The 20,946-nt window shown below is 40.0% G+C and overlaps 1 protein-coding gene across 3 annotated transcripts in view; it reads right to left on the reverse strand.

Moving 5' to 3' along the window:
* Positions 1-20,946, reverse strand: part of spg21 (SPG21 abhydrolase domain containing, maspardin) — a 104,141-nt gene that overhangs the window by 20,218 nt on the left and 62,977 nt on the right. For all 3 annotated transcript variants that reach the window (XM_059952634.1, XM_059952631.1, XM_059952633.1), the window contains 4 exons: positions 19,987-20,067; positions 17,624-17,769; positions 2,288-2,396; positions 1,305-1,412 (listed from right to left, as the gene is read on the reverse strand). In XM_059952634.1, the coding sequence (XP_059808617.1) occupies positions 1,305-1,412; positions 2,288-2,396; positions 17,624-17,769; positions 19,987-20,067 (444 nt within the window). The remainder of the gene's footprint in view (positions 1-1,304; positions 1,413-2,287; positions 2,397-17,623; positions 17,770-19,986; positions 20,068-20,946) is intronic.

Raw genomic sequence — 20,946 nt, forward strand, 5'->3', positions numbered from 1 at the left:
ATGTTTACAACATTGAATCACAGTGGATTTAATCTGGCTTTTTTTTTTGACACTGATCAAGGTCACAATGTTTACAAGGATAAGAGCCATATATAAAAAAAACCTGGGCTTGTTTTCATTACAGTTAAGCAGACGTTTGTTTTTAAAAAAATTTCAAGCATCTTTGATTATGCTGAAAGGTAAATACTGCAGTATTTGCAGAAAGACATAGGCTGTTGATTGACAAGAAGCTGATGGCAAAATGATTTTTCTTTACACAGTTAAGTTGGAATGCACTATCTGACAGAATGATAGAAACATCACCCCCAACCAATTTACTCCATCTAATTTAATTATGTAAATCTGATTCTAAAGAAGAGCATGGGAAACACCTGGAAGAGAATATTTGCAGGGTGACGGGTAAGAAGAGAGTGATATGACATCTGAAGATCTTGTTCCAAGCTGTGTGATTGAGTAAATCACTTTAATATAAAGAGAGGCAATCACAACATTCTACAAATATCTAGTAAGTTTAGAAAAGTTTGAAATAAAGATAAGAAACGCAGAAACTACTCAGCAAATTAGGCAGTATATGTCGAAATAAATCAAGTGAACATTTCGGTTTGATGACCTTTCAGCAAAACTAGTAATAAAAGATCTTTTCAGTTCAAAAAATAATAATAGTGTAAAGGATCAAGGTAATGCATTTGGTGTTTGGGACATGGTCTCTGCTACCTTGGAGAAAGAAAATGCAAACAAGGAACCACTTTGCAGAACATCCTGTTCAGTACACAGGGTTGATCCGACACCTTCACTTGTTTGTTGTCTTAAATTTTCATTTCCAAAACTGGTCAGTAATGATAACTCATCACTACACACAAGTTTTCTGATGTGCTGTTTTATTTTGGAGATACAGTTTCTGCAAAGTTTCAGCATTTTTTCCTCCCTTCTCTTTCCTCACCCATCTCACCTTCTCAGAACATATCCTTTTATCTTTAACACTTTTTAAATTTAAAATACTTTCAACCATTTCCTAGTTCCAATGAAAGAATTTTGTTTAATTACTGTTTTTTGTACAGATGCTGCCTGACTTGATGAAAATGTCTAGCATTTTCTGTTCCATTTCAGATTTTCATCATCTGCAGTATTTTTGTATATTTTTAAAATAGATACAAAGCATATTTACAACCGGAGGAAAAGAAATCCATGGAACTAGTAATAGAAAACCTTCAACCAATGAACCAGTAAGTCCACCAATTGTGTGATTAGAAGCATTTGTGAGGTAACTCAAACACTCCTGTACATTGAAACCCAAACATACTTACATCCATTATTGTAACAGGAACATCTTTAATCTTGTGAGGTTCTACGTAGGAATTCTGGCAATTAAGAGTGAGACGAGAGGCCAACTCACCCTGTCCTAAACTTTCCAACTGTTTTGAATAAAAGAGGAGAAAGAAATTTTCATTGAATAAACATCCAGAAGTAAGGCTAGAGCAACTCAAGTTAAACATTTTGATTCAGTAAGTTAAAACCCTTCCATTAACGAATTTTGTTTGTTGATACCGTAACTTTTATCCATCACGTGTGTGGCTGCAGTATAGCTGGTTGAAAGCAGTGGAAAGTGACAATGCCAGATGGAAGGAAGGGAAAGAGCAACAAGAAAGGAGAGCGAGGGAAGACTGGAGAGCAAGGGAAGACAGGCAGGTAACAGGGAGGACAGGCAGGCAACAGGGAGGATAGTGTTGCAGTTGTCCACCTTCCCAAATAACTGATTTAAAACACCCAACCTATAAGGATGTGGTCATATGCAAATCCAGATTGGAATGATTCCAGGACATAATATTTCTCAATGTTGCCACCTTGCACAGGAGTCCATGATTTTACAAGTCCCAGCAGACACTAAGTGACTAAAACGCACTTGGAATGAGCCCTTCCTTATATTTGAAATACAGCACGGACAATCTTATCAACAATTGCTTGGTTGCTGCACAAAGTTCAAATCCTGTTGAATGCAGTAACTGAACCTGAACTGCTGAACAAAATTACTTGGGCATCACCTTCTTGTATCAATGATAAGATACAATAAGATACATCTTATTACATTTGGCCTTTTCTGTTTCTCGCAGGCTAAGTTTTAACAGATGTCTCTCAGAAATTTCCGTACCTATTGAGTAAAGCTTCATTGAATAGAGTGCAGTAGTCTTGTAATTATGTTACTCTAGCAGCAGCTGTATCACTGGACCATTGATACAGAGACTCAAGTCAAATCCCATCATGTACTAATAAATAACAAAATACTGCTCACCCGATCAACCATGAAATCTATTGCATCTGCCATTTTTGAATCCACAGGACCAGATGTAAAGTTTCCAAGAACGATCTTTTTCAGCATAAATCCAGGCATCAGCCAAAAACTGGAGAAAAGTTTGAGAGTAAAATTGATATTCATTGACAAGAGAAAACACAAGAAAATAAGCACAATTAACCAACAAATCTTAATGGGGAAAATGATTAAAATTCTTTTACAGATAACCTAATGATGGGAAATACATAAAGAAAAATCCAAAGTGAGCCATTTGAAAAGATAAAGATTTGATGAAACAAGAAAATATTGAAGATGCTGAAGATCTAAAATGAAAATAGAAAATCCTACAAAAACATGGCAGATCACCAAGTATCCGTGAAGAGAGGAGTTAATGTCTTTACTCAAAACAATATAAAGCCACCAACTTCAATCGTTAGCTCTCCACATATGCTGTCTGTTGAGTTATGGCAATTTAAGTTTTGTTAAAACATTAAATTTTAATATAACAATAAACAAGTTGCAAAAATATCTGATTTATTAGGCAAAAAATTAACATTCTATTGAATTGTGTGGACAGTAAGCAGAAAATCAGATGGGTTAAATCGGATAGTCATGAATTAAATTTCCATAAAACCATAAACTATAGGAACAGAATTAGGCCAGTCAGCCCATCAAGTCTGCTCTGCCATTCCATCATGGCTGATTGCAGGTCTACTTAACCCCACACCTGCCTTCTCACCAAATCCTTTGACGCCCTGATCAACAAGAAAAAGATTAACTTCCGCCTTAAATATACCCACAGACTTGGCCTCCACCGCAGTCTGTGGCAGAGCATTCTACAGATGTATTACTCTGGCTAAAAAAATTCCTCCTTACCTCTGTTCTAAAAGGTTGCCCATTAATTTTGAGGCTGTGCCCTCTAGTTTTGGATACCCCCACCAAAGGAAACATCTTTTTCACATCCACCCCATCTAATCCTCTCAATATTCGTTAGGTTTCAATGAGATTCCCCCTCCCACATTCTTCTAAGTTCCAGTGAGTACAGGTCCAAAGCTGCCAAACGCTCCTCATATGTTAACACTTCATTTCTGGAATCATCCTTGTAAACATCCTCTGGACTCTCTCCAATGACAACACATCCTTTCTGAGATTCAGGGCTCAAAACTGCCTGACTAATGTCTTATAAAGGCTCAAAATTATCTCCTTGCTTTTATATTCTATTCCACTTGAAATAAATGCCAATACTGCATTTGCCTTCTTTACCACAGACTCAACCTATACAGTAACCTTCTGGGACCCCCGTTCCTCTGCACCCCTGATGTTTGAACCATCTCCCCATTAGATAATAATCTGCACTATTGCTCCTTCACCAAAATGCATTATCATACATTTCCAACACTGTATTCCATCTGCCACTATTTTGCCCATTCTTCCAATCTGTCCAAGTCCTACTGCAATCACATTGCTTCCTCAGCACTACCTACCTCTCCACCTATCCTCATATCATCTGCAAACTTTGCTGCAAAGCCATCAATTCCATTATCTAAATCAATGAAAAACAATGTGAAAAGCTATGGTCCCAATACTGACCCATGAGGAACATCACTAGTCACCAGCAGGGCCCTTTTATTGCCACTCGCTGTCAGCGTTCTGCTGTTTCTGTGCTAGAATACTGGAAAAACACTCACAAAATAAACATTAAGAGCCAAATATGATTTAATGCTTTGCCTGTATATTGATCTTTTACTGTTGTTTACAACGTTTAGCTTCAACATCCCTTAGTTGACTTTCCTTATAAAAAGCCCTAATGGAAACCAATTTCAGAACTGCAAAAACAGTTCATATCCTGACAACCAAACAGAACAAAAGTTCATTAGCCCTCTGAATTGCAATGATTTTGAATTAATTACCTAGTCATTGGTTCTCTTGATCAGAAAAAAATCTTTCTGTATCAAAACAAAAGCTTGAATTATCTCTGCAGAAGCCTCTTCAAAAACCAAGTGGCTCATCCCTAGCAACATCCTGTTCTCTGAGGTCTTTAATTATCTGGATATGCTACTTAGAATAGAAGTCTCAAAGTTAAAGCATGACTTCTTTGTCTTTACACTCTATTCATCTACTTAGCAAAGAAAATATCTTTCAAATCACCTCTAACTTATAATATGTAACTGGTTACGAGGAACTTCTGCTCCATACACTCCATTAATTCAGGCAATACTATTTTTCTGCAAAATGTAGATACATCGCTAATGCCTGCAAGACTTATGCCCAGGTCTGAAGACCATCCACTTTGCTATTTTGCATAAATTCTGTCATGTTATTTTCTAAGACCTATACAAGTTGTTCAATAACAGCCTGTGCATGTGATTGACAATTAGCAACACTCTTAATACTGCCCAGTCTGGGAAACAGGCCTGCTAACCGATCATTTGAATTCTCTCACTGAGACAATTCCACACATGGACCACCACTTTCTGCAAAATACCATACCTTCCAGAAAACACTATTACTTCCTTGATCAATCTCCTTTATTACCCCAAGGAACTCAAACATCACAAACTATTTGTTTTAGAGAAATATGTCGGCTGTCCTCAGTGTTTTCCTGTATATTTTGTCCCTAATAATTGCTACAGACTTCCTGTTACTATGCTGGCCTAACTCACCTTCAGTTTTCCAGTTTTACACTGACCCTTCACTTATTCAACATTACCAGTTTTCGACTATTTCACAAAGGACAGAAGACCAATGCAGTCAGTTCTACTGTTATTTATACAAGTCTTTTAAAGGTTGTGAAGGTGGAATATGCTTCATGATTAACTCATCACGGTGTACAGATGTAGCAGTTCTGTCTCAGTCCTGCTCACCAAACCTGCAACATATTGCAGTTAAGTGTCATCCATTTTATCTGCCGAGGGTGTTTTCCACCATCATCCTGGTAGCAGTGTACATTCCACGCCTGGCCAACATCAGCTGCTGAGCACCATGATCAGCTATCACGAAACAGCTCACCTTGATGCCTCCCCTATCACTGAGGGGGATTTCAACCAGGCCAGGTTGAATTCGCTGACCAACTACCACCAATTTATCAGCAGTGGAACCAAAAAAGCCAGTCTTGACCGCTCTTACACCAGCATCAAGAATTCTTACCATGCTATCCCACACATGGCCTTCGGAAAGTCCAATCACCTGGCTGTACTGCTTCACCTGACATATAGGCAAAGGAGTGCTTATAGAACTACTTTAAGTCGATGGATTGCACAATATTCAGGGAGTTATCTTCAAATCTGAATGAATATACCACAGACCTATGAACCAGGAGATTCGTAGTCTGCTGAGGGCTAGATCCGTGGCAATCAAGTCCAGTGATCCAGAAATGGACAAGAAGTCCAGCTATGACCTACAAAGCACCATATTAAGAGTGAAATATTGAAGCAATTCCGATTAAGGTTAGAGACGGAATCGAATGCACATCAGGTCTGGCAGGGTTTGCAGGCCATTACTTCCTAGCTGTGCCATTTCACTCCCAGATGAGTACAATGCCTTTTATGCACACTTTTGAAGAGTTTAACACTACACCTGTGTGAATCCATGCAGCATCTGGTGACCCTGTCTGAGACTGACTTCAGAACATCTTTCAAGAGGGTGAACCCTTGCACGCCATCAGGCCCTGATGGTGTACCTGGTGGGGCACCGAAAACATGTGCCAACCAATTGGCAAGTGTGCTCAAGGACATCTTCAATCCCTCAATGCTATAGTCGGTGGTTCCCACCAGTTTCAAAAGGGCAACAATCATACCAGTGCCCAAGAGCAGATTGCCCATTTACACTCACATCTCCTGTGGTGAGTGCTTTGGGAGGCTGACGATGGCCAGAATTAACACCTACCTAAGCAAAGACTAGGACCATTGCAATTTCCCTATTGCCACAACAGGTCAAAAGCAGATGCAATCTCACTGGCTCTCCATCTGGCCTTGAATCACGTGGAAGTTATCAATACCTACAACAAGCTGCTGTTTATTGCTTATACCTCAGCATTCAGCACTCAGTACTAATGAATAACTTCAAAAACCTGGACCTCTGCAGCTGGATCCTTGACTGTGTCATCGGGAAGCCACAGTCAACATGGATCAGAAATAACATGTCCACCTCGCTGACAATCAACTTCAGCACGCCTCAAGAATGCAAGTTTAGCCCACTGCTCTGCTCTCTTTACACCTGCGACGGTGTGGCTAAAGACAGCTCAAATGCTATCTACAAATTTGTAGATGCCACAACTACTGTTGGCAAAATTTCAGATGGTGACAAGGAGGCATACAAGAGTGAGATAGAGCAGCTGGTTGACCTATCAACCACCTTGCACTCAATGTCAATAAGACCAGAAAACTGATTGTGGACTTCAGGAAGGGAAGTCAAATGAGCACACACTTCTTGCGGGATCAGCAGTGGAATAGGTGAGCAGTTTCCAAGTGACTGGGTGTCAACATCTCTGAGGATGCAATTACAAAGAAAGCCAACAGTGGGTTTTTTTCCAAAAGGGGTTCAAGGGGTCTTAGTATGTCATCAAATTTATACAGATGAACCATGGAGAGCATTCTAACAGGTTACATCATCGCCTGGTATCAAGGGGCCCCTAAACAGGGTAAAAAGCTGCAGAAAGTTCTGAACGCCATCAGCTCCATCATGGACACTAGCCTCTCCAGTTTCAAGAACATCTTCAAAAAACGATGCCTCAAAAAGGCTGCATCCATCTTTAAGGATCTCCATCACCCAGGACATACTCTCCTTTCATTGCTACCATCAAGGGAGTGTTACAGGAGCCTGAAAACAACATTTTAGGAACTGCTTCTACCCACATATCTTTGCTACTTTTGTATCTTTGTATTCAAGGTAAACTATCAACTTCCATTAACAACACACAAAATGCTGGTGTAACACAGCAGGCCAGGCAGCATCTATAGGGAGAAGCGCTGACTGACGTTTCGGGCTGAGACCCTTCGTCAGGACTAACTGAAAAGAAAGATAGGCTTCATTTTGACAGTAAAGGAGACCATGGATAAGACATATCAGAATGGGAATGGGACATGGAATTAAAATGTGTGGCCTCTGGGAGATCCTGCTTTCTCTGGTAGACAGAGCGTTGGTGTCCAGCGAAACGGTCTCCCAGTCTGCATTGGGTCCCACCAATATATAAAAGGCCACACCGGGAGCATCGGATGCAGTATACCACACCAGCCGACTCACAGGTGAAGTGTTGCCTCACCCAGAAGGACTGTCTGGGGCCCTGAATGGTGGGGAGGGAGGAAGTGTAAGGGCAGGTGTAACACTTGTTCTGCTTACAAGGATAAGTGTCAGGAGGAAGATCGGTGGGAAGAGATGGGGGGGGAGGGGGATGAATGGACAAGGGAGTCGTGTAGGGAGTGATCCCTGCGGAAAGCAGAAAGGGGGGAGGGAAAGATGTGCTTGGTAGTGAGATCCCGTTGGAGGTGGCGGAAGTTATGGAGAATTATACGTTGGACCCGGAGGCTTGTGGGGTGGTAGGTGAGGACAAGGGGAACCCTATCCTGAGTGGGGTGGTGGGTGGATGGGGTGAGGGCAGATGTGCGGGAAATGGGAGAGATGCGTTTGAGAGCAGAGTTGATGGTGGAAGGGAAGCCCCTTTGTAAGACATCTCCTTCGGCCTGGAATGAAAAGCCTCATCCTGAGAGCAGATGCGGCGAAGATGGAGGAATTGTGAGAAGGGGATAGCATTTTTGCAAGAGACAGGATGGGAAGAGGAATAGTTCAGATAGCTGAGAGAGTCTGTAGGTTTATAGTAGATAAGCCGTCTCCAGAGATGGAGACAGAATGACCAAGAAAGGGGAGGGAGGTGTCAGAAATGGAACAGGTAAATTTGAGGGCAGGGTGAAAGTTGGAGGCAAAGTTAATGAAGTCAACAAATTCAGCAGGAGGTAGCGCCAATGCAGTCGTCGATGTAGCAAAGGAAAAGAAGGGGACGGATACCCGTATAGACTTGGAACATGGACTGTTCCACAAAGCCAACAAAAAGGCAGGCATAACTGGGACCCATACGAGTGCTACACCTTTGGTTGGAGGAACAACACCTTATATACCAGTTGGGTAGCCTCCAACCTGATGGCATGAACATTGACTTCTCTTACTTCCATTAATGCCCCTCCTCCCCTTCTTACCCCATCCCTGATATATTTAGTTTTATCTCCCCCTTTTTTTTCTCTCTTTGCCCATCACTCTGCCTGTTCTCCATCTCCCTCTGGTGCTCCCCTCCTCCTTTCTTTCTCCTTCGGCCTCCCGTCTCATGATCCTTTCCTTTCTCCAGCTCTGTACCCCTTTTGCCAATCACCTTTCCAGCTCTCAGCTTCACCCCACCCCCTCCGGTCTCATATCATTTTGCATTTCCCCCTCCCCCTCCTACTTTCAAATCTTTTACTATCTTTCCGTTCAGTTGGTCCTGACGAAGGGTCTCGGCCCAAAACATCAACAGTGCTTCTCCCCATAGATTTTGCCTGGCCTGCTGTGTTCCACCAGCATTTTGTGTGTTGCTTGAATTTCCAGCATCTGCAGATTTCCTCACGTATTGTCATTTAGTTTTTTTTTAAAGAATTGAGGAAAACAAATCTTAAAGGCTACGTTGCATCTGATTACAACGAAAGATGGAGAGAAGGATAAAAGATCAATACTTTCTTCTAGTTCTATACTCCCTCACTAGTACCCTTAGAAAGAGTACACTTATCCCTCAGTTCCATTAGTGATGCCGTAAGTACTCCTATCAGTGTCATACATCCTGGGGGTTTGTTATAAGGAAAACAGTATGAATATTTTGATTATGCAGTACGTTGTTTAGAATCTTCTGATATTCAGGTCATCTGATTCTTTTTCCAGTTTGCATCAATTTTTAATTCTCGCCACTGGGATAACTTAGATTAAATCTGGATTTTCACAAGAGATCAATGAGATTAATAAAACCTGAATTCACACAGCAGCCTATTACATCCTGTTGCATTTCAAGGGACAATGGCAAACAGAGTGGAAACAAATCATTGTTAATAAAACTGTTCGCGAAGCACGTTGAACTTTTAATAAAAGTAGAATACAAAGCCAGAAAGCTAGGATCAATCTATACAAAATAATAGTTCAGATTGTGACTGCCATATTTTAGCATGGAGATTAAGACTTGAGAACAAGTTCATCATATCCTGTTAACGCCAAAGGAGGCCATTTAGCCCATCAGGTTCATCACAGGTGAGGAATTCGTGAGACTCATTCTGTCCATTTCCTTGTATCCCTGCAACTCTGATTTTTAGTATCATTAACGTATACTAGGGGATAATTTACAGTGGACTATTAACCTACCACCACATGCAACCTCTGCGCAGACAGCACCCAAGTTAAGGATTGAGCCTAGGTCTCTGGAACTGAGAGACAGCAGCTCCAACTGCTGTATGACCATTTAGGAATGAGAGATTAGAGGAAAAATGGTTCAGAAACTAGGGATGTGTCTATATAATTTTTTTTTACCAAAACATCTCTTTTTATTGAAGAATTGGCAATTATTTGGAATGCACTGGCCTGAAGAGTGGTGAAATTAAGATCAGTTTTGCTAAAAGAAAACTATATGGACACAAGAGAATAACTTGCAGAGCTACAGGGAAGGAACAGGGGAATGGGATTGACAGGATGCTGTATTAGTATTGGCAAATTTCCCTTTAGTCAAACTGTCTTGTAGTTCCTGGCTTCACTTTACTTTATCCTCTTTCCTCCACTTGATTAACATCACCAGTTCTTTACTATTTTGCAAGCAAGGGGTTGAGCAAATGGATGGAATGGTCTATTCATACAAATAACAACTCTCTGATCCTTAACAGAGGTCATTCTTGTTACAGCAGAGAAAGGAGGAAAAGGGATTTCATAGAAGTACTTAAAATAACGAAGTGAGAGAAGGGGAATAACAATCACACGTCAGACATTTAAGATTGGTAAGATAACTAGAGGGAAAAATACTTGAGGTTGGTAAAGTTTGACATGGACAACTGGATAAATATAAAGTAATAACCTTCAAAAGAAACTGGTACATTGATTGGCATTCCATCACCCAAAGCATTAATCCCCTCCTCCACTAGCTCACATTGGCAGGACATAATACACTAAAAGCACCTGCTAAACTGTGACATTTACCACTGAGGACAGGACAGCAAGTGAATGAAACACCACCCCCTGCTGGTTTCTCTCCAAAATGCACACAAACTAACATTCCACTATAGATGTTAGGCTGGTCTGTAGTCCCATGGCCACCTTCTTTTATTAAGAGTCTCTGTCAGGAGCAATCCTATAATCTATAGAATTTAAGGATTTTGTTTTGTTGGTTGGGGGGGGAGGGGATCGGTGCTTGCTGCCACTTACACGTGGGGGGGCTTTGGGGTTCTAACATTTAATTATTGCTCGGGTTTGTGGATGGTTGTGAAGAAAACGCATTTCAGGATGTATACTGTATACATTTCTCTGACATTAAATGTACCTTTGAAACCTTGAAACCCTTGAAAAACCAATACATCACAATTTCCAAGACCACCTAGGATACGGATGATCAAGTTCTGGGAATTTATCAGCTTTCAGCACTTTATTTTACCATTACTATTTTCCTTTAATTCTTACATTTCATTAGATTCATGCCTCCCTAGCTGATTTACTTGTGATTTTTTTTTTTGCAAAGGAATAACCAGAGTATGGTTAATTGCTCTACTATTTTTGCACTGCATTATAAATTCTCCTGTTTCTAACCTCAAATTATATTTTCATTTTTACCTACTTGTGGCAGCTTCTGAAGATCAATTTTTAGTTCTTTGCATGTTATAAATTGAATTAAATCTCTGCGCTTTCTTGTTAAATTTTAAAATGCTCCTAATCCTCAAGCTTGCTATATTCTGAGAACTATAACAGACTCCTCTTTAGATTTAATCCTATTCTTAACCTATCAGTTGACCATGGATTGATTTTTCAATCTTCTATTATTACATTAAGTAAAAACACTTAACTGTCAGTGTACTCACTCCTTAATGTTAATATTTGTCTGTCCACTGCCATGCCTAAATCTATAAAAGCCATCTGATGCCTCATACCTTCATAGTTTCCATTGTTTAGATCTAGGACCGTAGTTGCAAATTGAAGTACTTCTTTCCTTCCATCATGAATCATTCATCTCTGAAGTGCTCACACAGCAAGATCATCAATTTAACCCCTTCTCACTGTCCAAAAGGACTTTTAACTTTCCTTTATAGATTGTTCTTTAAACCATCACATATACCTTCTATGAATTGACACTCCATCTATTCAAAGCAAAAGTGACTTGCCCAGAAAGCTGCCATGGTTACTGTATTATACTACGTCAGGCCTAATATTACAACTATTATTTGGTGATCTATTTTTTCACACTTGGTTTTATTTTAGCTCAATGCAAATTGATTCTAGTTCTATATTGTGATCTTTCAAGCCAAGATCATATCCTGCTACTGCACAAATCTGTTACTAATTGCATTAAGCCACCTCCTATTCTTTTTGCCAAGCCTTCCTAACATCAAATATTTTTGCATATTTAACTGCCAGCATTGCTCGCTGTAAATATACTTATGACTTAGTAATAAGATCATATCCATGTGTCATTAATTTACTCACCTTGTGTGAATGTGATTTACCAACTTTAATTTGCCACTTTAAAGTATTTTTCCATACTAGGGCTCTACTTACTAATAGCCTTTGTTTGTGTAATTTGTTTATGCTCTTTAATGTCCACCTCTTTAGTGGAGCTAAGGATGTCACCAGAGGGCGACTTCTCCTAGCTCATCAGTAAAACAGTTAAAGTCGTCCTGTTCTAATGTCTCCCTTTTCCTTTTCAAGGCTGCTGGGGGTCCTATCGGGACCTTTGACCTAAAGCAGCAAAGACTGTGGTTCTGATGAAGTTCTTGAGTTCACTGATCGGCCATGCTTTGGCACGTCCAGGTTTGGCCTTAAGTCAGGCACCTCCAAATTCTCACCGGTGTTGCATACTGAACGGCAGTGGGACCCAGAACATTAAAGACAACAAGAGTGGCTTTTGGAGGTCTCAGCACTTGATAATCAATATGCTGAGTCTCGAGTCAGGGAACTCAAAATAAAAAAGGAACGTTTCAGAGTGACTGTAACATCAAAATTGCGACTGCTGTCTCCCTCTCACTGTGGAAGGAGCGTATCTATCTCTCCCTTGTTAGAGAGAGCCTGTGGGATGTTGAAATGTTGCAGTGAACGGCTAGTTTTGATGTAATGTAGGTCATGGTCTCTCTTTGGGATCTTTGCTTTCACTTGCATGGTGGGTGGTGGCATTGCTAATGCTTTCTGCTAGAATAAATGGGGGAGGGGTTGATGCTGTTTGTGTGTGGGGGGGCAGGGGGCTTTGGCGCTCTTATACATTTTCTGTCATTCATTCTTTGGGGGTTTTTATTCTACTTTGAAGCTGTCTGCGGAAAGTAAGAATTTCCGGTTGCATATTGTATACATTCTCTGATATTAAATGGAACTATTGAACTATTTTGTTTTCCTTCTTCCGGAATTGATTTCAAGGTTTCCACTCTCTGCCAAGCTTGTTAAGATCTTCCCAATAGTAACAGCAACTCCCCTCAACTACCCACATAGATTTATTCCAGGCCCCACTAAAGAACAAGTTGTCCAATTTGTATTGTCCTATGCCTACTGCCCCAGAAAGTCACAATGCCTTGCAAAATTAAATCCTTCCTTACTGCACCAATGCTCCAGCCACATATTTATAGACTTTACACTAATTTTTATACTTGTTAGCACTTGGCACAGAGCAATCCTTTGAGGTCCTACTTTTTAACCTTTTTCCTAATGCCATAACTTTTGCCCGCAGAACCTCATCCCTTTTTCTACCTACATCATCTACTTTAACTCGGAAAGAATCAGTGCAAAGCTTGATATATTAGCCTCACTTTAGTTGCATGCTGATTTGTTGAAATACCATTTCAAAAAAGATGCTTACAAATTGATCAAGACAAACATATTAGAGGGCTTAGAATGACCATATTTAGGTTTAGAAAAAGTGTGTGTGTCTCCTTAACTCCTGGTGGAGTCGTTGAGGCACCGTCATGACAAGCTTTTTCCGCTGATCTTTTTGGTGATTGCTCATCGTATGGCGTGTCTTGGGTATTTAAAACCTGGCGAAGCTCATCCTCCTCCGGATTTTTTTAAAACGAGGTTGAGTTGCTAGCTCAACACTCAACCCAGGCACGGATGGAAAGCATGCAAGGGAGCCAGCCGGATTCAAACTCGGGACCTCTCACCCCAAGATCCAGCGCTGATGCCACTATGCCACCAGCCAGTTTAAAAGACACGTATGGCATGCTTGCCTTCAATGGTCAGGTTACCAAGTAAAAAATTTGGTAAGTTAAGTTGCAGCAGTATAAAAATTTGGGTAGGCTGCATGTGGAGTACCATGTGCAGTTCTGGTCACATTATAGGAAGGATGTGGAGACTTTGGTGAAGGTGCAGAAGTTCATGAGGCTGATACTTATATTAGAGGGTATTAACTATAAGACAACATTGGACAAATATGAGTTGTTTCCTCTGAAACATCAGTTGCTGAGGGGCAATCTGATACAAATATATAACATTATGAGAGTCATCAATAGGGTAGATGGTTTGAGTATTTTTCAATAGGGCAGAAATGTCAAACACCAGGAGGCACAGGTTTAAAGTGAGAGGGGAAAAGATGTACAAGATGTACTTTGTTAACACAGAGAAAGTGTTAGGTGCCTGGGAGACACGTGAACAAGCAAGAAGCAGAGTGATATGCACCAAGTGTAGGCAGATGAGATTGCTTACGTTGCCATTATGGACAGTGGAGCTGGTGGGCCAAAAGGCCTGTTCCTTTGCTGGAACTCTTCAATGTTCAACCAAAATGAAAATCAAAAAGCTACAAATGCTTAAAATTTAAAAACAAGTCATAAGATGTTAGAAATACTCAGAAGAATGGGAAATGTCTGTGGAGAACAGGAATTAATTTGTTGAAAGTTTTAATGAAGGGTCTCGGACCTGAAACATTACCTTTCTTTCTCCAGTGCTGTCTTACCTAATACAGTGATAATGGATGATTCCAGAGTTATGTGTACTTTGCATTTACTACCAGGTATCTCAAAAGGTGTAGTGACTTTAGACGAAAGTACATTGCAGAATCAGATTTAAAATTCATATTGGAAAAAATACCAGCAAGTAAATATCTTGATTTCAACGAGGTGATAGACTACCAACATTGTTAAATGCAATCCAAGTAGCTTTGTATTTTCAGAAGTTGTACAATAGCAGTATAACACTATGTTGTTTTGTGCAAGTATGGACACGTGCACTAAAAAAAAAACTTGGGGGTGATCTTCGAAATACAAGCTCAGTGGATGGTGACAGTAGGATTGGCAGTCAGGAAGATTCTCAGTGTTTGTCAATGTTCAAAGTTCAGAGTAAATTTATTATCAAAGTACATATGTCATCATTTACAACCCTGAGATTCAATCTCTTCTGGGCATTCACAGTAAATACTAGAAACACTATAGAATCAATGAAAAACTGCCCCAACAGGATGGATAAACAACCAAAGTGCAAAAGACAATAAATTCCAAATTCTGGAAGAAATAATAATAATAAATAAGCAATAAATATTGAGAAAATGGGATGAAGAGTCCTTAAAAGTGAATCCACAGGTTGTGGGAACAGTTCAGTGACGGGGCAAGTGGAGTGAAGTTATCCCCTTTGATTTAAGAGCCTGATGGCTGAGGGGTAATAACTGTTCTTGAACCCAGTGGTGTGGGTCCCGAGGCTCCTGTACCTTCTTCCTGATGGCAGCAGCGAGAAGACAAGAAGACTTGGGTGGGGGAGGGGGGGGGGTTCTCGATCAATGTAGATGTACTCTATAGTGGGGAGGGCTTTACATGTGATAGATTAAGCCATATCCACAATTTTTGGTAGGCTTTTCCATTCAAGTGCATTAGTTTTTCCATACCAGACCATGATGTAACCAGTCAATATACTCTTCAAAAGCAAACACGGGGAAATCTGCAGATGCTGGAAATTCAAGCAACACACACAAAGTGCTGGTGGAACACAGCAGGCCAGGCAGACGTTCGTCCTGATGAAGGGTCTCGGCCCAAAACATCAACAGTGCTTCCCCTGATAAATGCTGCCTGGCCTGCTGTGTTACACCAACATTTTGTGTGTGTTGTTTGAATATACTCTTCACTACACATCTATAGAAGTTTGTCAAAGTTTAGATAACATGCCGAATTATCTCAAACTTCTAAGAAAGTAGAGGTGCTGCTGTGCTTTCTTTGCAATGACACTTAGGTGCTGGGCCCAGGAGAAACCTTCTGAAATTGTAACATCAAGGAATTTAAAGATGCTGATCCTCTCCATCTCTGATCCCCCAGTAAAGACTGGCCACCAGCTTCCTCCACCATAAGTTAATAATCAGCCCCTGGTCTTGCTGACTTTGAGTAAGAGGCTGCTATGACACCATTCAGCCAGATTTACAAACCCCCTCCTATATGCTGATTTGTCACCACCTTTGATTCGGCTAATGACAGTGCTGCTATCAGCAAACTTGAATATGGCACTTGTGCTGTGCTTAGCTTCACAGTTATGTGCATAAAGCGAATAGTGCAGAGGACTAATCACACAGTCTGGTGGTGCATCTGTGCTAATGGACATTATGGAGATGTTGTTGCCAATCCGAACTGACAAGGGCCTTCAAGTGAGGAAACTGAGGATCTAGTTGCACAAGGAGGTATTGAGGACAAGTTTTTGAAGCTTACTGATAAGGGAGGGAGGGAGGAGTGTGTGTGTGTGCATGCGTGCACGCATGCGTCCATCATGGTCGACCATAGGTACTGCACCTCCAGTTTCACTGCTTTGTCAAGCAGCGTCAACTACGGCTATTGAGGCCAATCCTGGAACAGTAGGCTCTGCCATAGTTGCTGCATGTGTAGGGCATTGTGGAATTGTTGTCCGTTGTGCTCTTCGCTCCTCAAACTGACTCAGGATCACTCTTTCGTCTTGCTCTAGGTGTTGCTGAAGAGTAACTCACCATTTGTTTCGGTCATCTGCTGTATTCTCCCAGCATCTCTGTGTTGATCTTTAAGGCTTTCATGTTGTGCTTGCAGAGGTCCTGGAAGCAAACCTGGGGTCTACCAACATTCCTCTTGCCTGCTGCTAGTTCTCCATAGAGAATGTCCTTTGGCAGTCTACCATCCTTCATACGATGGTCGTGGCCTAGCCAGCTCAGTCTGAATATCAAGCTGTAGTCCTGATTATGCATCTTTGCTGTTCAGATTTTCCAGAGTTGAGTGAAGAGCCAATGAAATGGCATCTGAAGCCACTTCTCAGGCACGAGTTGATATATTTCATCACCAACCTCTCAAAGCACTTCATCACAGTGGATGCAAGTGCTACTACACAACAATCATTGCAGCAGGTTTTCACGCTCCTCTTAGGAACCAGTATGAAACCTGTTTGACATTACTCAAGTAATACATATGCACCCCAAAAAGTGAACATTCTAACTATGCAAAACAAAAATTTGATTTTGCTCTGAATGCTAGCTCCAAAATCATTAAAGGCAAATGAATTTCATTATGTTATCTACCCTTGCTACAGTAACACCACCACACTTCTAGAGATGGACACTGTAAATAAATGGCAGCTATATATTCATTACACCAGCTCAGATCAGCTCCCAACAACTGTGGCAGACTTTGGCTATGGAGTCAGCACTGGTATTAAGAGTATTTTTTGAAAGATAACAGTCCAAGTGGAATGTCCTAAACTAACTTCGTACACAAATCAGCTGTTAGGGAGCCAAGACAGTGAAATTGGGCATCACTACAGATAAAGCTACAAGCAAACCACACAATATCTTTGGTCTACGAACTGATCCAGACAGGAAACGTACAATTCAGGACCTTAACAAGGTCAATGTAAGATTGGTATATACCTGCTAATAGAAAGATTTATGATTTAGGTGCATGGACATGTGTTTTAATTAATACATGACTGACTTTTAATCATTTAACTTCTCTTAAATCAAAAATGAATTACAATTATGCATTTGCTTTCTTTTGGGTTGTAACATTTACTAAAATGTGTTGACTCAGAGGGTACATTGGAGTAAGTGGGAAAAATGACAAAAATTGAAGATTCTACAATCCCATCAAATTCAAATGGGTTTCTCCAGATGATTAAGAATGAACAATTGCACATTAATAATGAAATATCGTTCTTTCAACATCTTACCTATTGGCAGTCCAAGACTGATTGAAGATAGATGTGTCACTGAATGAATTACACAAGATAAGGGAATGAACTCTGGGTGATTTGTGTGCATATTCTGCAAACTTCTGTGCCAAAAATCCTCCCAAGGAAGCACCAAAAATGTGAACCTACATAAGGGAGATTTGACTAGTGTTAGTTTGTCCAGGAGTTGTGGCTATTATGGGATTGAAAATTCTCGTAAATTCAAAACCCTACCATTTCAAAAGAATTTCATTTTATTAAATAGATTTTATGTCATAGCCATTAACTCATTAGGTCTGTTCTGGTGTTCATCTGTTCTAGTGATGTTATAAGTGCTTTCTCCTACCCTTCTTATCTAAAACAATTAGCAACTCTTCAGCTTCTTTCAAGTTATCTAGCTTCCTCTTTTATGCATATTAATTATATTCATTGATTCATGTCATGTTTGAACATTTCTTCTTCTTGAATCCATAATGGATTTTATTTTTATGGTTCAATTTCTCCATGAATGGAAATACATTTTTCATGTCATCAACATCTCTCTAATTTAAAAAAATCTATTAAATTACTCCTCAGGAAAAAGTCAGCTTTTCTGGATTCATGTAACATTTCAGTTGTGATATCAAATGGCAAATCTTTTTCACATCCTCTTCAAAGCTAGCACATACTTTTATTAGAGACCAGAGTTGTGCACAGTGCGCTAAGTATGATCAAACAAGTCTCTGAAGGTTCAAATGACATCTCTAAGAATATATCCAAGAGGTGCATTCACATTTTTACTGCGTCACTGACTGGCACTATAAGTTCTAATGACTTGTTTGCTTGTTTCCTTAAACTCTGTTTTTCTATCCTGTTTTATTACTTTATTTCCCTACCAAATTTATTTTCCCCAACTGCATTCCTTCAGCAATTAAAACCCTGTATTTTGTATTTTCATTGTAAAATAGTCTTCCTAAAGTGAGCCACAACTTTTAGTGACTTTAAGAAATTTACACCATTGGTGGAGCCTACTCAAACCATCACATTGAAATTGAACTATCCAACCTGATCCCAATTTACTGCACAATCCATAATTCTACAGGTCATGGTCACTCAACTATACATTCAAGCTTTTATAAAGACAATGAGGCTTCTGCCTCCACTGCTGTTAAGTCAGTGACTTGCAGGTCAAAAACATGAATTTGATTCTGCCTCTTCAAAAGCTGCCTGACTTACTGAACATTTGTTTGAACTTTAATCAGTAAGTTCTAAATCCCTGTCCTGAGAGTACTTTCATTTTACTTCTAATCCCTCTATCAGTTACACCATTGCCAGATTTCTGATTTCACTAGGAGTAAATTTAATGTAACCCTCCTGATGAAGTAGAACACTTGTTCACAAAGAAAATGCTCCCAACATTTCCTCAATTTTGAAGTTTATCAAATTATACCAACATTCTGACAAATCTCCTCTGAACTTGGTTCAGTGCGATCACACCTTCCCTTAATGTGGCGACCAAAACTGTACACAACATGCAAGCTGTGGCCTAACAAGAGTTATAAACAGTTCGACAATAAACTTCCTACTCTCATTTTCTGTCCCTTAGCTACATTTATTTTTATTAAACCATCTATATTTACCCATCTTGCTGTCATTAAAGATCTTTGAGCATGCACTGTAAGGACCCCCGTTCCTATACATTTTGAATACTCATCTATTTATTATACATGTCCTTGCTTTGCTCTACTGTTCAAGTACCATGCCTGATACTTCCTTGAACTATTTTATTTGCTGCTTTTGCTCATCTGACTTTCTGCATCCTCCTCCAGTCAGAATCTATCCTCCTTCCTACCAACAAAAAGCTCAACATTTCCATCATCTCCAAACCGTTTTTAATCATGCCCTCCACTTCTAAGTCTGAATCATTAGCATATACAGCAAAAGAGGACTGCTTCTTGTGAAATTCTACTGGAAACAGTTTTGCAAAGGGAAGACTATTTGTCCATCATCATCTCTGCTTCCTGCCACTGAGCTAGTTTTTGAACCAATTTGCCATTCTCTTTTGAATTCTTTAATCTGTACAAATCCACTCAATTACACAGATTAAAGTAAATTAGATTTTAATCATTATTCTTACACTCCGCAATATCCCTGTACTCTGAAAGTATATACACTGCAACTCAATCGTCAGCTATTTACCTACTCGTTAATTGTTCAAATTTACTGTACTGTCTCACATTCTTCCTTTGCATAAATAACTGCTACAATTTGGTGTCAAATTGTTTTCAATACACTGCAGTTTCCTAGTTTGAACCATCAATATTAAATATAAATACAAATATAAAACTACAGGTTGTGACAGATCCTGGTAGTCAGACACTGACCTTATCCAGCTGCAGGTGATCTAAAAGTTTCCTGAATCCATCGCAAAATTCAAGGAGGTCCCAATAAACGGGATACTGTAACTACAATAAATTGAAAACAGAAAAAATATAAAACAAGCAATTAAAGTGCATATGACAAAACATTAAAGTGCAAAAGGCTGCAATGCTCTTCCCTTCCCAAGCCTCCAAAGATGCTTTTTTTTCCCCTCTGCATTCTATCTTTTAAACACTATTCTGAATACAGGAAAATCAGGGACACCCAAGCTATAGCAACGTCAGATTTGGCTGATAATTATTGGTTTAGGCAACTAAGGAAAGGACTCTTGAAGGGAAAGCCAATATTCTTTTGTACCGGTGTGTGCAATAGTCTTTCCACTGAATTCTCTTGTTGTTGCAAAGAGGAAGAATTACAGAGGAAGAGGGCTGGGAAGAGGACAATAGCTGGGGGGGGGGGGGGCAGTAGTGTGAAGTGACTAGTGAGAGGTTCAAGGTGTGGCGATGATTAGAGAGTTGGGTTGAGGACATCAAGGGGATGTCAGCATCATTAACAATGGAAATTAAAGACAACTCTACTCAGTCACCTTGAATTCTCTGACATTGGCCCAGGTTGTTTGGAGTCATTAAATGCCAAAGCAGGCCTCAATCCTCTGGTTAAGAACTGCTTCAGTACTTTTATGGACCTCTTGGGCACAGTAGAACATTTCATAACAACATCAAATTAGCTTTATGGATCACTTGACATTTCTTTTATTTCATGCATATGGAAATATCAGCAATAGTTTTAGCCTGCAATCTTCTGCTTTGATTTGAAAAGAGTTCGGTATTTCTTTGTATTTCATGTTCAAAGAACAACAGAAATTAAAAGAGTCCAGAAAGCAATTTTAACTGCTCTGTGCAAAGACTCAGGTTACCTGCTCAGGGCTGGTGAGAAGCTTATAATAGAAAGGAAGCTCCTCCCAT

Source organism: Hypanus sabinus, chromosome 28 (genome assembly GCF_030144855.1).
Source record: "Hypanus sabinus isolate sHypSab1 chromosome 28, sHypSab1.hap1, whole genome shotgun sequence".
NCBI classification, from domain to species: domain Eukaryota; kingdom Metazoa; phylum Chordata; class Chondrichthyes; order Myliobatiformes; family Dasyatidae; genus Hypanus; species Hypanus sabinus.